The sequence below is a fragment of the Mus caroli genome, unplaced genomic scaffold (genome assembly GCF_978045245.1).
Source record: "Mus caroli unplaced genomic scaffold, Mus_caroli_1 scaffold_4, whole genome shotgun sequence".
In the NCBI taxonomy this organism is placed as follows: domain Eukaryota; kingdom Metazoa; phylum Chordata; class Mammalia; order Rodentia; family Muridae; genus Mus; species Mus caroli.
In genome coordinates this window covers 4,609,260-4,626,869 of record NW_028227259.1, presented here as the reverse complement: position 1 = coordinate 4,626,869, position 17,610 = coordinate 4,609,260, and the positions used below count along the sequence as shown (strand labels likewise).

The 17,610-nt window shown below is 37.5% G+C and overlaps 1 protein-coding gene across 1 annotated transcript in view; it reads left to right on the top strand.

The window, feature by feature from the left end:
* Positions 1-9,435: 9,435 nt before the first annotated feature.
* The window catches only part of Znf804b (zinc finger protein 804B), a 615,302-nt gene continuing 607,127 nt past the window's right edge, over positions 9,436-17,610 (top strand). The window contains exon 1 of the mRNA XM_021163875.3: positions 9,436-9,891. Coding sequence (XP_021019534.1) covers positions 9,784-9,891 — 108 coding nt within the window. The 5' untranslated portion in view covers positions 9,436-9,783. The remainder of the gene's footprint in view (positions 9,892-17,610) is intronic.

The window sequence follows — 17,610 nt, the reverse complement described above, 5'->3', positions numbered from 1 at the left end:
CCATTTCTGAATTATTATAAATAGTTTTTAATAATTATTTTAATCCAAAAAGCTATTTTTGTGTGTCCAAGTCACTGAGGACAGATGCTAGACAGATGTTTAGTGGAGAAACACAGTTCTGAGTTCCTGTGCATATGAATAAAAGGACAGAGGGAAGTCCTTAAGTTAAAGGAGTCCAAAAGGCTTAGTGTGGGGGCAAGATTGAACACAGCCGAAGTCAGAGGCTTAAACAACAAGCATCCTACTCTCCTGGGGCATGCTTCTGCTCAGTTTGACCCCTGCCCAGGCTTACGGAGTTGGTCAAGGTGCTGCTTTGACTCTACTTGAACACATTTGTAAAGATTTCTTTGAAAATAGTATCAATGGGCAGCTATATTTTGGTAGAGTCCAAGACTGAGTCTTCCAGGAATAGAAGATCATCTAGTTAAATGCAAGCCTTACTTTTGGACACTTCCAGGCATAGTGGTTAATGGCTTTAATCCCAGCCCTCAGGATCCAGAGGCAGGAGGATCTCTGAGTTCACTGTCAACCTGATTTACAGGGCAAGCTCCAGGATAGCCAAAGACCATGTCTCGAAAAACCAAAATCAAACAAACAAATTTCAGCACCCTGTTTCAGCACTCATGCTTGCTTAGAGGAATACCCAGCACTGCCCTCATTGCTTCCTGAGGCATAGTCCCCTTGAAGACAAGTTATAGTCTTTCTGTGTTCCATCCTCTGTATTGGCTCCTTGTCTGTTTTTAGGGGATGAAATCATGAGTCTGTATTGGCTCAGTGTTCTTAATCTTCAGTAACTGGAGAGCATAACACAGTTTTCCTTTAATTGTGCTTATGTATAGGGAAACAGGTGAGGTCAGGGATGGTCCAGAGACTCAGCTTTAAAGTCAGGGTTGCTTTGTGGAACAGGACAGAAGTTGAGAAGATCTTTTGTGGATACTTGTTATGAAAACATTTTTGTACTTTGATGAATACACATTTGTTTGTGGCTATAAGGATACTCAGTTCTAGGAGGTGCTGCAACAGTTTTTTAGAATTCATACACTGGCCTAACTGCTGCACTATAGAATGTCTGTACAGCATATGTTCTAGACATCCCTGTGGGTGCTGAGGTGTTGATAATACCAGATATAATACATACTGTTTGTTTCTGTGTATAGTATACAGTTTACTCCTTATTATGTTGCCTTAAGAGAAACAAACAAAATTACTATAAAGTAGCCTTGATCAGTTACACAGAGAGAATTCATTCTTACAGATATCAGCAATTTTAACACATGATTTTTTTTATGTCACAGATTTGCACTTTTGCACTTAAATGGAACAATTTCTGGCTTCTGTCTGTTATATCTGAACTTTTAACACTAATTATGTGTTTTGCACTGATTATTACATGTAACAAAGGTAGTATTAAACAAGTGCTGTGATACTATAAAAACTATTCTGAAAATAAAGACAACTACAAGCTAACTATTAGGTTCTATGAGCAGCATGGAGATGCTGAAATGAGATGTTCATGTTCCAAAGGGGACTGAAGAGGATGGTGCAATATTTCATCATGCTATGTAAAATAACGCATCATTTAAAACATATTATTTCTAGGTTTTAATAAAATATTTTTTTACTTGTTGAATGTCTTTGAAATCAGTTTTTAAAATACTCATGATAAAAGGTACTTACTGTATTTATATCCCCTTAAGAATTTATTTATTTTATTTTGTGTGTTTTGCTTGTATATATATGCCAGGTGTATGCTGCATACATGCATGTAATGCCTGCAAAGGAGAAAGGAAGAATGGATTGCATTCTTTGGAACTGGAGTTACAGTCGTGAGCCACCATGTGGTTGCTGGAAATGGAACCTAGAAAAATAGTGTGAACTAATATGAGAACATGCTTCAAGGCCTCTTGTGTCCTCAAATGTCTGAGCTGTATTAACAAGTTCTGATGTCTTATTGGTTCAATTGGTTCAAGGAACAAGAAGTGGGTATCATTCTCAGGACCACACTACAAATGCGAACTTTTCACTAACCATTTATAAACATACAGAGGTATGGTATAATTGGATACCATATTTTCTTTCTCCCTCCTTCCTCCCTTTTATGAGGCAATATCTCTTTACATAGCCCTGGTGGTCCTGAAACTCACTATATAAAGCAGTCTTGTCTGGAATTCATATAGATCTACCTGCATCTGCTTCCTGGATGCTGGAATTGAGGTTTGTGCCACCGCACTGGGACCTAAAATATTTTTGCTATTGGTTATTTTGAAAGCATAGATTAGAAGAAGAGGCTGAGAACGTATTTAAAAAAGAATGCAAACTAAATATACTGCTTTATTTAATGAAAAGTGTATATAAAAATAAAAACAAATAATATCATATGGTAAGATACACAATAATAATTTGTCTTCTCTGTAAAACTGTGAGAAAGAAGGGGATTTATGTAAATATTAGAACTAGTAGAATTTGACATATATTTCTTAGGATTCATATGTTAAAACAAAACTGAGTAATTAAACACTTAAATGTGTGTATACACATGAACACATATACTGGATAATTTAACCATGTTAGTAACTTAAATTATAAAACTTCCTTTGCCACCTTAACATCAATTGAGATCCTAATCACAAAATTATTTATGAGCGGCTTTAAATATTAACATCATAGAAATGTACAAAAGTAAAAAATGGTATTCATAATGTTATTAATATTGTGATTAATAGTTACTACATAAATGTGTCAGAAACATTAAAATAAATATTAATTGGAAGTGCTTAAAGTGGTCTTATTTATATTGAGCAATAAAGCAAGTTGTTGATGAAATAGGAAAATCAAGAGAATAAACCACAAATATCAGAAATAACTCACAGTTATTGTCAACTGGTTTTGATAAAGAAGTGAAAGAGTTTAATGGAGGAAGGACAGCCATTTCAATAAAATGTGCTGTGCACCTGCATATTAACATCCTCAAAATTGTATTTAAACAGACCTTACCCTTTTCATAAACATTAACTCAAAATGAATTGAAGGCTTAGCTCAAAGGTAAAGCTACAGAAGAAAAATCTAGGTGATTTGTTTTTTATGAATAACTTAGTAGATATAACACTGAAAGCATAATCCATAAAAACTGATAAATTACGAACCTCATTAAAATTATAAACATCTGTTCTGTTAAGAAATGAAAATGCAAGCTCAAGAGGAGGACTAAATATTTATTTATTTTCCCTTAATTCATTAATTTATTCCCTTTACATCCAGATTTCAGCCCACCTCTCTTCTCATCTCCTCACATAGTCCCTCCTCTCCCTTCCCTTCTTCCATGAAAAAGGAGAAGTCTCTCTGGACCTCCCTATCTCCCTAGTATTAAATTACCTGATACATCAAGCCACTGAAAGACTAAATGCATCCTCTCCCACTGAGGCAGGGAATAGGATTCCCAGGCGGGTAACTGAGTCAGGGACAGCCCTCATTCCAGTTGTTGGGGGGTTGCATGAAGAGCAAGCTACACATCTGCTACATATGTGCAGGGGCAGGCTAAGTCCAACTCATATATATTCTTTGGTTGGTGGTTCAGTCTCTGGGAACCCCAAAGTGTACAGGTTAGTTTACTATGTTAGTCTTCTTGTGGAGTCCCTATCCTTTCCAGGTTCCTCAATCCTTCCCCCAATGTTCCCATAAGATTCCCCAATTCCATCTACTGTTTGGCTCTGGGTCTCTGTATCTGCTTTTGGTCGTTGCTGGGTGGAGTCTCTCAGAGGACAGTGATACTAAGCTCCTGTCTACCTGCATAACAGAGTACCATTAACAGTGTCAGGGATTGGTTCTTGCCCACTGAATGAATCTCAAGGTGGGTCAGGCATTAATTGGCCGTTCCCTCAGTCTCTGTTTCATCTTTGCCCCTGCACTTCTAGTAGGGCAGGACAAATTTTGGGGAGAAAGATTTGTGGGTAGGTTTTTGTTATTGTCCTTCCACTGAGAGTCCTGCCTGGCTATAAGAGGCAGCCACTTCAGGTTCTCCACTGCTGGAAGTCTCAGCCTCATAGACTCCTTTAGAAAATTTGGAATAGCTGTACCTCAAGGCTCAGCCCTATCATTCCTGAGCATAAATTACACAGGCCCAAAGAAGCTAAATAATGAGGTCCCAAGGAAGGATGCATGAATCTCACTCAGAAGGAGAATTAAAATAGTCATGGGGGGGATGGTGAATAGAAGGAAGGAATTGGTTGGGTGAGGGAATAGGGAAGGAATGGTGGAGGGATCATGTACAGAAAGAGCTAGGATGAGAGGGCCAGGAAAAGAAATGGAAATTGGCAGTGGGAGAGTGGGAGGCATTTCTAGAATGTGCCATGGACCTTGGATGGGGGAGGCTACAGGGAATCTATTAGACAAAATATTTAAAAAGCACATATTCAGCTAAGAAACAGCATGTGACATAGACAAATTTTCAACAAAACTTAATAGTAAAGGATTAAATGACTTACAAATTGACTAATAATAATAATAGTAATAATAGTAATGATAATAATAATTAATAATAATAAAGAAGCCAGCAAAGAAAAAAAACATAGCAAACAATCATATGCTAAAGATGTTTGACATCCGAAGTCTCTGGAGAATTGGGATTTGAAACAGTAAGATACAGCACAGAGTCATTTAAATGGTTAGACATCAAAACTTTGACACTAAGTGATGGCAAATGTAGAGAGTTAAAGAAACTTTCATCCATTGCTGCTGAACACAAAGTCAAGGGTGACAATGGAAGATTACCTGACAGATTCTTACAAAGCTAAACACCAGACCCAGTGACAGATTTTCTTAGGTTTTAGCCAAAAGATTTAGAAACTTTTATGAAAACATGAATGCTTATAGCAGTTTGATTCCCAAGTGTCAAATTCAGGAACCAACCAATATGTCCTTCGATAGTTTAAGAAACAAATGAAAAATAGTACTTTCATGTTATGTGAACTTGTTTTCTAGGGGCTGCCATGACAACACATTGCTCACTGGGTGGCTCAATGGCAGATACTCATTTTCACATTTTTTTTTTTTTTGAGGCTGGGAGTAGTTTAAATTCCATCTGAGGGCTACAAGGGAGAATCCACTCATGTCTCGTTCCTAGTGTCAAGTGATTTGATAGGCACTTTTGATAGGCATTCACTGGAGCACTGCATCATAACTGGAGTCTCCACATGGATTTCATTACCCATGTGCCAATCTCTGCATCCATCTGTTCCCCTCTTAGAACACAATCAGGTTAAGACCCATCCTAGCAATCATCTTAACTGTTACCCTGCATAAACCCTGTTTCCAAACAATGTCATATTCAAGGAGATTAAGATTTTCATATTGGGGGGAGGGCAGTAAGGAAGAGGCAACTTAAACTAAAACAATGGAATATCATTAAGCAACAAAATTTAAGTGAGATAATAAGTCATTAGATGATTCATATATTATAACTATACAACATTCTTGAAACTTTAATACGAGAGAGAGAGAGAGAGAGAGAGAGAGAGAGAGAGAGAGAGAGAGAGAGTTAAAAGATGAATACTTGTAAGGAGTTCAGGGAGCAAGAAGGAAGGCCCAGGAGGTGGATCACAGAGGACTTATTAGAACATTGAAATTATTCTGTATGCTACGGAGGTGGATGATTAGTAGGAAAGGCAGGAGTCTAGGAGGAGGGATAAGTAGATGGCACTCAGAACACTTACTAGAGCAATGAAGCTTTTTTGTATGATCTGAAGGTGGGTTATACATGTCTAAATGTGCAGAGTGGATAACACACAGAATGAACCCATATGTAATCTGTAGATCTGGGTAGTGCTGTTCTATACTGGCTTAATAGTTAGAGCAAATGTACAGAATGGATGCAAAAAATAATTTGTGAAAGGTTTAGGAGAACACATAGGAGGTCTAAAGCATCTGCTCAATTTTCATGTGTATCTAAAACGTGTGTGAAAAAAAATGCCAATGACTTTGCTTAAAAATATTTTTTAAAATCCTCCAGATTACAGATAGCTTCTTTAGTTTAGGTGGCCAGGAAGAAGATTTCTAGGAATCAATTAACTTTAAATTGGTCCTGTAGGGCAAGATGCTTCCTTGTGAAGGGCAGGTGGGTGAGTGGACAGCTGGAAAAGTGAGAGGGCATTAGAAACATGCTCCCAGAAGACCTAAAGGAGCATAGGGGGAAGGGGTGAGGCAGGAGGGGTGGCGATGCAAAGGAAAGCTTTCAGTAGCTACATTCAGCAGACTCTTTCTATCTCTCTTTTTTCTTCTTCTGTGAAATCATTGTAATGTGGTTTGACTTAATTTTCAATGCAAAATGAAAGATTCCATGGTTTAATCAGGATTGTCTAGAATATGATCAGATATTGTAAACTATCCCTGACTTTTTGACAACTATTTCTATATAGATGCAAAGTTAGAGAGCGTTAGGGAGAATAGTAAGTCAGGAAAAGTCATACTTGCTCAAGAAGTAAGAGTGGTTCACACTTAGGTCAGAGGATCTAGAGACAAGGAGTATATATGAGATATACTGTTGGTGATAACAGAAGGGAAGCCTGCTTGCTACATTAGTCTAAATATGTGGGATGGAGAGATGGCTCAGAGGTTAAGAGCCCTGACTGTACTCCTAGAGATCCTCAGTTCAATTCCTAGCAACCACTTGGTGGCTCACAGCCATCTGTAAATATGTGGGATTCTCAAACTGATTGCAGCCTGACATCCATGGATTTCGATATTCACATTCCTTTCCATGGAATGAAAATTCATAGATCAAACTGCTTAAAATAAAGGGGCCTTATAAATTTGTGCATGACATTTGCTTTTCTTTGTGTTTATTGTAATGGGATTTGACACATGATTAACACTGACTTTGTGTGGACATATGGTTTATTTTCATTTTATTTTCCTTGATAATTTTTAATTACCAGACTCTCTCATTTTCGTAAAAAGAAAAACTGATGCAACTGAGAAGAGTTTTGTTTGTAAGAAATGGGTGTGTGTGTGTGTGTGTGTATTTAGTAGATTATGTCTGAAATACAGGATGACACGGATAAATGTTATTAAATACTGTACTATATTGAGAGGTAACAATCACAAGCTGGTAAAGAAAGGAAATGCTTTGTTTGTTTGTTTGTTTTTCATTATAAACCTAATCTTAGAATTGTATAAATAACAACTATGGCATGTTTTGACTCAATATTTCAAGGTAATGTAGCAAAATACTTGAAAACAAAGAGAAAAGCTATTACTAATTTAAAATAACATGACAAATCAGCACCAGTTATTTGCAAAGATGATAAACCTTAAAACATTAACAAGTATTGAGAAATTTAGTCAAATAACTATCTTTTCAAAGCAAATGCTTAGTTTCCTCTTGGGGAAAGCAAACATGCAGAAGATGATGTCCTAAAGGCCAAGAATGTCAGAAAAGTGACGAGCAATTTGGGGAAAACATAATGTGATAGGATGGAGTGTTACATTTTATGCTTCATAGCTCACTAGTTCTTTTAGAAAATGTGTTTTATTCTGAAATATTTATGGATTATTAGGAAGAATACTGTTTAATTAATACAGATTGCATCCTTGGAATGTAATCACAAATGGTGACCTTGTTTATCTTTGTAATTCATTCCATCTTACCTGCACCTAGGTCCCCAAGGCTGTTTGCTATTTCTGTTTCTCAAGAGCAAACAAAGCCATACTACCTCCTTTTAAAATTCCAAGTAAGGCCTAAAGCTTTTTACCTGTTTCTATATTTTCAGTATTTAAAAATATATTTTTGTATGACAAGTATGGGTTCATAAAACATTTTATACTTCTAAGTTGAATGAGTACTATGGTGTTAAAATGTCATTGGGAAAAGGGGATGAATGCTTTGAGTTCATTTTTGGTGTTCAAAGTTGTTTTTAACAAGATAGTTAAAAGCTAACTACACTCTTCCTAGAAAGTTTACAGTGGACTAAATTTCAGACATCTTTAGTTCAAGGGTGAAAAGGAAATAGATTTCACTCACATTTAATTTTTTTCTAAAGGTTTAAAAATTAGTCATACATTTAAGTTTTTTTTAAAAAATACTATTTCTGATAGTAAGCTATGTAATGATATAAATAAATTCGGTCTTTAATTAGGAAGCTACAAAAGTTAAAATAGAACTTTCCTTCCCTAATTTTATGAACTGTCTTAATTGAAAAAATGTAAATACTGTTTTATTTTTATGTTTCTGTATATATGTTTTATATATTTCATGAGTAGGGGGTTCTAATTGTCAACCTGAGTGGGGTATTTACTCAATGTAAGAGAGGAAAGACCTCTAGGAGAAAGCCTAGATAGAACCAGGAGCTACAGAGGTGTTTCAAGGAACTCAGTGCGGAATGTGAAAAACTGCAGGAAGAGACCCTCTCATGCTTCCACAGGCTGATCTTAGACTGAGAGTTGGATAGAGAGGGACTGCACAGAAGGTATTTACTGTCTCCCTTCCCCCCCAAAGGCTTGTTCTCTCTCCTTCTCCCCCTCTCCCCTCTCCTCCCCCCCCCCTCTCTCTCTCTCACACACACACACACACACACATGTTTTATTTTCAGTCTATTTTGTTCCCTGATGGCTTAATTTACACTTAACCAAAGACCTCCAAGAGCAAGGTTGTTAGGGACTGGAAAAACAAAGACCTCTACCGACCAGACAATTGCGTCTTAACTGGCAGAATAAGTGAGCCTTTGTGGCTAGATGTGTGCATATATGTGCACATAAACCTGTGCATTGGTGTATCTAGCTTCCATAAGTTTGACAGCTGAAAGTTCCTTCCTCTGCCAGGAACTGACCACCACAGTGCATTTAATGGGCTCTGTTTTCAGCTGAACCTCTCGCCCCTATAGGAGACTGGGAAGCCCCCCCCCCCACCTTGATGCAGGGGGCCCTAGAGGTGAGCAGGCAGAAAATGACTAAAGGAAATGCTCTCTTCCAGATCCCTCCACAGTCTTTCCTAGTCTTCTTGGGTTCCCGCCCCCTAAACCCCTTAGAAAGTTGGCTCAAAAGCCTGGCAGAAGGGTCAAGAGATTGGTGCTGGTGGTTCCAGGAGGAGGAGCAGTGAGACCGGTGTGGCAGCTGTCATCTCTCCTTGCTACTCCGGGAACCTAGACCCTACAGAGTCCACAGCTCCAAGCTGAGCGCTCACAGTCCCCGCGCCTCGCGGCAGTCACCACGTCTCCAACTCCTTGCGCTCGCCCTCTCCCGGACACTGCAGAGGGGGCGGCTCTTGGACCCACGGAGGAACGCCACGCTCCCTGTACAGGCTGCGTCGGCTGCATCCCGGGTTCCGCAGCCTACAGCTCAGCCTGGGGACTCGGCGGCTGGAAAATGCCAACTTGCACCTGAGTGTCCCCACCCCATTCTGCCTGCACCCAGCGACGACGGCAGGGGGCGGGGTAAAGGGGGCGGAGGACTCCGATTCCCTGGTGGACTCAGGAAGTTGTCCTTTAAAAAACACATCTTCAGCCCGCCTTTGAGCGCCGCCTCGTCAGAACAGCATGTGGACTGGTTCGCCAGGTCCCCTAAGTGTTCTGGGCTGCTGCCGCCGCCGCCTCAGTCCGAGCAGCCTCTGTGGGCAGAGAGAGCCACAAGCAGGTCGAGGAGCGGGGGCGCGCGGGCACTCTGTTCCCAGCTTGCTGCTGGCCTCTTCTTCTCTGGAGGTGGCAGTCACTGTTGCTGCGGAGAAGCCAGCCTGCATCTCCCTGCCTGTTGGTCGCTTAGTAAGGAGTTGAGACTACACCTCCAGCGGGGACCCACATGGCTTGTTACCTGGTCATCAGTTCGAGACATCTCAGCAATGGGCACTACCGGGGCATTAAGGGAGTCTTCAGAGGGCCCCTCTGCAAGAATGGATCTCCGTCTCCGGTAATGTGTACACAGACGCACACACCCATCCGTACAGGTTCAAAACCGAATGAAAACAAAAAGAGACATTAGGAGATACTGTCCTGCCTGATAGAGCAGGTTTGTCTCCTAGGGAGTAAGCGCTCTGTCAGCAGACACACTTTGCAGACAATTATAGTGAGGGGTGTGTGTTTACGAGTTTCTTGTCGTCCCAGTCATTTGATCTGTAGTGGTATGTATGCAAATGTTTACTGAGCACAGTTAACTGCAGGGAGAAGGTAGATCTTCCCGCAGAGTCCACTAGGAATCTGAGGATTTAGGTAGTGTAGAAAGTTTGAGTGACACCCTATAATGTGCTTTTGTGAAGTCATACTTTCAGATTAGTTTAACAATTTTACAGTTGCTTTATAAGAAAATAAACTCTTCAAGGGGTTTGTCTTGGAGAAATGAAAAGGGGTGGTTTCTCAGAGTCCTAAAATCTAAGACTCAAATTCTTTAGAAGAAAGCAAATGAGTTTTTTGTGGAAAATCAAATCAGATTGTTTGCTGTATTTCAGAATAGTAAGTTAACCTGAAATTTCAGTTGCTTCATTTTGCTTAGTAAACTGTTCAAATTCTGTCATCCAAAATCAAAGGCTTTACTATATCAATTAATTATATCAGTTTACTATATCAATCAATAACGGGTGCTATCAACTAATGTTTTAAGGGCTCAAATGAGTTTAAAGAAAAATGTACTTATATATGTGTGCATGCATGCACCTATACATAGTTTGAGTATTTTTACGTGTATGATCAGTTTTAGACCACAGTAAGTGACCAAGTATCCAAACTCAATGAACAAGTTTCTAATCTGATTTTGAGAGTATTTTTATTCTGCATGACGTAGAGAGGAAGAATTTAACTTACTCGAGTATTTTCTACCTCATACTTTTCATTATAACCAAATACTTCATTAGTGTGAACTATTTACAACTGCTATATATTATAAATACCACTGGTTAAACAGCATCTGTGATTTGCATGTGGAATCTGGAATCGGGAGGTTACATGTACTCACATACATTACCAAGATTCCCAATGACAGACTCTTTGCTCATGTTTTCACATACTTTAAAATGTGTGTTGTTGTAACACCCCAAACTAAATGAGAAGAAGCCAGAAATGTTACTGGGAAAACACTGTTTGCATTAACAGTTACAATTAAACTCACAGGGCTAGAAAGGGACTTGGCAGTTACAGCTGACTGAGAAATATAGCCCACAGTCAGCCTAAGCAGTGGGTCTGAATCTTGCCTGCTTTAAAGATTTTAAGGATTGGGGTTTCTGCAGCCTCAGCAAACTATTACAGTGTTCAACAACTCACACGGCGTCAGGAGCATTTTCCTCAGGGCAAGCCTCTCCTCCCTCTTCTTCCTTAGTTAGGCACATGTTGTCTTGTAAACCTAGGATGCTCCAATTTTCTTAAGGGCGTTCTTTCTCAGTGTGTTGATGATAATCCCTGTGACTGACTCCATAGCCATCCTGAGTTGGATTACTGTGTTCTAGTATATGTGTCTCAGTCTTGGGATGAAAGAATATCTCATCATATTTACACATTTTAATTTTATTCAAGGAGATTAGAGTATGATGTTGAACTAAATTCTCTAGTGTTAAAAAAGAAAGTTTCTGTCCTTTGGTCAAGGATATATCTGTGTCTCTTTCTCTGGTTGCTCATGTCCCCAAAGCCTGGATGACCTTATACAGACTGGGTGTGCAAATATGGACAACAGACACCAGCCTTCCAGCCACTTGGTTGCGCTGGATGCCCAGGGTACAGCTGCTATACCTATGCTATAATTTACTTGGCTGATTCCATTGCTGTGCTGATCTGCTTATTTTGTTTTCATGACTCTTCAGTTTGACTCATTGGATGATGTTCACTAAAATGATTTATGAGCTATTTTAGAAACAGGTAAAATATCTTTCATATGTAGTACACAAACCCATTTCTTTGTTTAAATCCACATTTTACCAGAAATTTGTGTCTTTCTCGAGAAAGACTTTAACCAGTCTTTCACATAAGCTGGGCTGTGTGGGAAATTGTGATTCAGTCCTTTTCTGTCCTTGTTGAATTATTGAGATAAGCCTTTATTTGGTCTCAATTCTATTCCTGTGGCAGGGTGTCTTTCTCTCTAAGGCAAAATATGTGACCTCTTTCTAGACTCTAGAGTGTGCGCTTGCCATTTTGATCAACAGGTTGTAAAACATCAAATTAAAAATAATGTGTATATATATTTATTTTCATACTCTACAATGGCTTTAAAGTTATAGCCAGGTTGACATTCAAGTATTCAAACGCCCTCAATATAAATATTAAACGTATTAATCATGTGATAATTAAATACAATCATTTACAGTTTTGAAATAGGTATCTACTATGATAATACATTTTCACATTAATTTCTAGAATGATCTAAAACTGGATGTTACCAATTTTTGTAACTTCCCAAGATTCCATTCACTTAGCACTATAGACTGGGATGTTAGCTGGTAACAAATTTTCACCAAGTCTCCCCGTGCTTAACACTTATCGTTATTCTTTTAACCCATGTCTCCCTACTTATTCCACACATTTGTTCTTTGTAGAGATGTTTAAAAGTTGGACATGGCCTTAACATTCAATAACATGCAATTACTTAATCAGCATATTTTGTATTCTGCTATGGAAATAAAATAGGTGACAATTACTTACCAAATTTTATTTTTGAATTTTTGCTATACTTATACCTGTATAATACAGATTTGACATTTCACTCTCTAATATATAATATGGTTAAGTCTCCAGATATGTAAAAATAATTATGTAAATTTCTTATATTCAAGCTATGTTTGTTTAAAGGAAACAGTAGATAACCTCAAAATGCAAAGGAGAGTTGAGCATACATATACACATATGTGCACACACACACTCACTTCTACACATACATATAATTTCAAGAGATTTCACTTATATAAAATCAAATATTATATAGATTACTTATAATAAATATGAAATGAAGTGATTGATTGAAAAATAGAGCAATGAAGCATTTTTCTCCATAAAAATACTCACAGATTAGTAAACTGAAAATCCTAGAGTGGAATTCTATTTCTATCTTGAAAGTTAACACAGAAGTATCCATGATTATCTGTTTGTTCTGCATGAAAAATAGAAAAATGTGTTTTCATTCCAATGAGCATGTGAATAATTGATTAGAGATGGCTTATGTTTCTCTAAATCCACGACAGATACAGATAAAGCAAAAGTATTATAATGTAGAAGTCTATTTAAAACACAAGTACTTTGCTCAATTTTAGGGTGTTTATCCTCTATATTTTTTCATCTTTAAAATACTATGATTGTATGATGCCTCTAAGATTCAGTACTAGGTACACACACCCATATGCTAGACAGGTAGCGAGATACACATGACTGACTATGTTCAAGATGAACACCTACCTCTATATTATAGCTCTTTTTAGCCACCAAACATGTACAACTTGGTTATGATAATTGTAGGATTCTTTAAGAAAAATTTAAAACTCTCTCAGTATATTTGAATTCAGTAAAATAAATGTCTTCTCAGAAATATAAACATATTCTTCAATTGACTCTTACTTATCTTTATGTACTCTGAAATAACATCTCAACTTTAGATTGATTTCAATGTATCTTTTTATGTATTGCTTAATCTACATGTGATTAATAGTAAGACATTCATTCTTGCACTTGATCCATTAATTACTAAACATAGCTGCATATTTAACCTATTTTATATACTTGATCATTACTCTTATGAAAATTAGGGTGGGTTACAAGTCTGGATTCCTTCCTGGACACAATATAATTAAAATTCAAGAGGAACTGCAAAGCCTGCTTTACTGCCTAAAGTACCTTGTGGAGGAGACCCTTTAAAGTGTCAATTGCATATTCCACGGCCCTTGAATGGTTTTATGTCTCATGATCGTTTCCTGAGTTGTACATTTGTCTAAATCACCCATTATAACAAGAAAAAAAAATATATCCAAAACACATCCAAATATTTTAACTTACTTTTGTAAAATTACAAATGTATACCCAGAAACGATAACGATAGATGTTATTCTAGAAATAATGGAAACCTTGAAGTTTCTGAACATTGAATTTTCTAAATAAGGAAGTGAATAGTTAGACCCTAGTGCTTTTTTTAAATGCCTATCTTAAATGCCTAGTCAGTCGTGAGTATTTTCAAGATACTTGTGAGTACGTATAGAATAATTATCTTATAGAGCTCCCAAACTGATGTATTCTTTTGTGTGTCAGCTATAATTATGAAGACATGCCCTGTAATAGAGAAGTCACAGATCTCCTGTTCTTGAATTAATGACTACAGTATACTTTCACATATTTTCAGTAAAGACTGGGCTGTATTACCATATTAAGCAAACTGCTTTCTTTTTCTTGTCTTTTCATCCCTGCCTTATCTTTTAGAATGCACACAAAATCTGTGCTTACAATTCATCTGAAGGAAAGAGTGCCATCCTTATTTAAACAAGCCTGTGTTTATTTAACTTCAGAAAATTTCCATAAGTAGGAAGCCAATATTCAAGGTCTTTAATTTTGTGACTTTTGTTGTTACTTGACATTTATCTTCTTTCTTATTTATTCATTTTCAGCAATCAAATTAAAACAAGTTTCTGCTTTATATTTTGGAAATAAAAATATAAATCATGTATGATTGATGACATCGAACCTAACTGTTTCCAATTTAAAAATTAGTGGTAATTGTAGTTAAAGTACATATTGTACAATGTTTTGCAATAAAATAAGTATTTTCTGTAGGAAAATAAGAACAGAGCTTCAGTGAAGGTTGTTTTAAATCTGGATAAAGAGGACCCAAGAGCAGGGAGAACCGGGCACATGCCCAATATTTCTACCAAGTGCCTTCAAGTGTGAAGTTAGCTGATTCTGTCAGTAACCCTTTGCCATATACTTATATATTCTAAGAAAAGAATCTGAACAAAATTTAAAATTCTATTTAAAATTCTATTTTGCAAATGTCTTTTGCTAGTGTCAATCTCATAATAAATCCAATACTTAGGAAACACACACACACACACTTAGTGCATAGGTCCATATGAAGAAACTCTTTGGTGCTAATAGGAACATAGCAATTCCCAATTCTTAATTCCCAATTCTTAATCATTTGAAGGACTACCTGAAGTTGAAACTCAGAAGAGATAAGTTACTTCTTAATTTAGATAGTATCCTGAACTGCAATAATATAAAAGTACAAATCAAGTTTTTAAAATGAAGAAGGTATTTTGAAATTTGTTTTTGCTAATGATTTCAATTTTGCAGAGATGGACACCTGATGTGTTGAACTGAAAATTTCTTTTGTTTACATATTACATCTTAAATAGAAATACTAAGAAAGGAAATATTTATTTAGTTTTTTCCACAAAAAGAGAGATAACTATATAGTAAACACAATTCTGTTTCTATGTTCCTTTGGCTGATAGAAAGCCCAGAGTTAAAATAAGAGGGATCAAAGGTTGTCTTCTAACCCCACGATTCACCTGTGCTTGTAACTCATTTCCAGTCTAAGTCTTATTTTATTTCCTGGGGTGCTTATTCTTTTAAAATTTATGTTTTGTTATTTTAATGCATGAAATTTCTTTCAAGAGACTTCGATTTATTGTCAAAACAAGTTATAAATAATGAAACATAGGCTGTCCCTATGTGAGGCTGACACTGGGGACTCTATGCTACACAGTTTTGAGTTTTAACTTTCTTCCTTCTTGGCAAGGCTGCCAGTTTGGGGCTTTGACAGTCATGAATTCTCTTTGGCAGATTTTATTTCACATTTCTGTTAATATGTGAAATTTATTAATATAATTTCTATAATTAATTCAAAATTTCTATAATATTTTGAAATAAATGTTGCAAGTTTTTTTAAACAATATCCTCCTTCATTTTTCTCATCGAGTTTTATTCTTTCATTTCTTGATTACCCATTTTTCAACATCATTTTTGTCATATAATTGATGGTACAATGTCTGTACTTAAAGGGGCACTAGTTCCTGAAAAGAGTGAGCACACCCTATTCTCTTTGGGTCTTCATTCAACTGTATGCTCCCTGTAGCCACCATTCACACATAACCTTTATTTCTAATCATGATTTAGAATCCCCTCCCGTTTCCATGCAGAACTCCGGTAGTATTGCTCTAGGCCCTCTTTCCCTACAGTGCTTACTGAGTACTTCACAGTACCCTAAGTATCGTTGTGGTGACAGAAAGGCAGTCAGCTTCTACTATCCACTCAACTCAACATTCCTTCCAGGCACTCACAATGAGTAACTACATTTCTCAACACACCCTGTAACACGGGGGGGCGGGGGGCACATTTGTCTTCCCTGTTGTATGTTACCTGATTCATAGATACATTCATGGTTGGAGCTATTGTGTTATCACACGTAGGACAAGTGTTACAGGTGAATATAAACACAGTAAGGCTTTGGGATCAAACTCCCTAATCTTAAATAGTTAGCAATTATATAGCATAAAAGTTATTGTAGCTTCAGTTTCTACTTCTTTACAGCAAGGATGGATGCTCCAAATATGGTGCTTTAAGAGCAACACTTGACATTCATTGAGTGCCCAGTAAATGTTAGCAGTTATTACCATTGGGGACCTTGTGGGTGTCCGCAGACTCCGCGCCCAAGGTGATCAGGTGCTGGGGCCGACCGGAAGGGACTTGTGACCCTGGTCAGTCTGGGTTTTCTGCTTCCCCAATTAATGCTGTCTCAGATTCAGCGCGATTGGATTGGAACAGAAGTTGTGTTCCACTCACCAGAGGTTCTAAGATTCCATGGAGAGTGCTCTGTGGACCTTGGGGGTGTCCGCAGACTCCATGCCCAAGGTGACCCGGTGCTGGGGCCGACCAGAGGCGTATGTACTCTTAATGTTGCAAAGTGGACAATCTTTGAAAAACCTTATAGAACATTAATTAGGATAATGTTCTTTTATAAAAATAATGTTGTTTTGCCAGGAAAGACGTCACTTCTCTAACTTTAACTGGCAGGAATGTTCCCTTTCGTTCTGGTGGAGCTCTAGGAGGGGATTGATTTCCTGAACTGTTCTCCTGTTAGAATTTTGTAACACTGAGTAAACACTCCCTTTTCCACGGTAATCTTTTCACTTTAGTATATAGCAAGATTACTTGGCTAGTTGTTCTAGGTGTAACTAAACTTCCCTATTAGTTGCAGAGGCTTTCGAGTTCCATGTAACTATTTCATAACTGCTCTTACAAAAGGCTGCAAGGGCCTACAAATCGGCCATGTATATAGGTGGCTGAGGAGATGAATCCATAAGTTAAGAATTCACTTTTCACTCTAACATATTCAAAAGCTTCTGTGAAATGAGTCACAAGATAGGCACCTGATCATTCTTTTTGATTTAGAAGGTTTAAGGATAGTGAGGATGAGAAATAGCGATAGGATATTCACATTACTCCATGGTTTTTTATCCCTCTTATGGGGAAATATACAACAATTCCTTGACCATTTATGATAGCCCTTGAGAAAGCAAAACCCAGAGCAGCTACAGGGTGCTGGATGTGTAATTATCACCTATTGCCAGTTGCCTAGAGAGGCAGGTACTTGGTGAACGGGTTTTCTTAGTACTTGCCCTTTAAGATCCATCAGGGTATGACCACAGGGAGACCTCAGTCTTCTAAACAA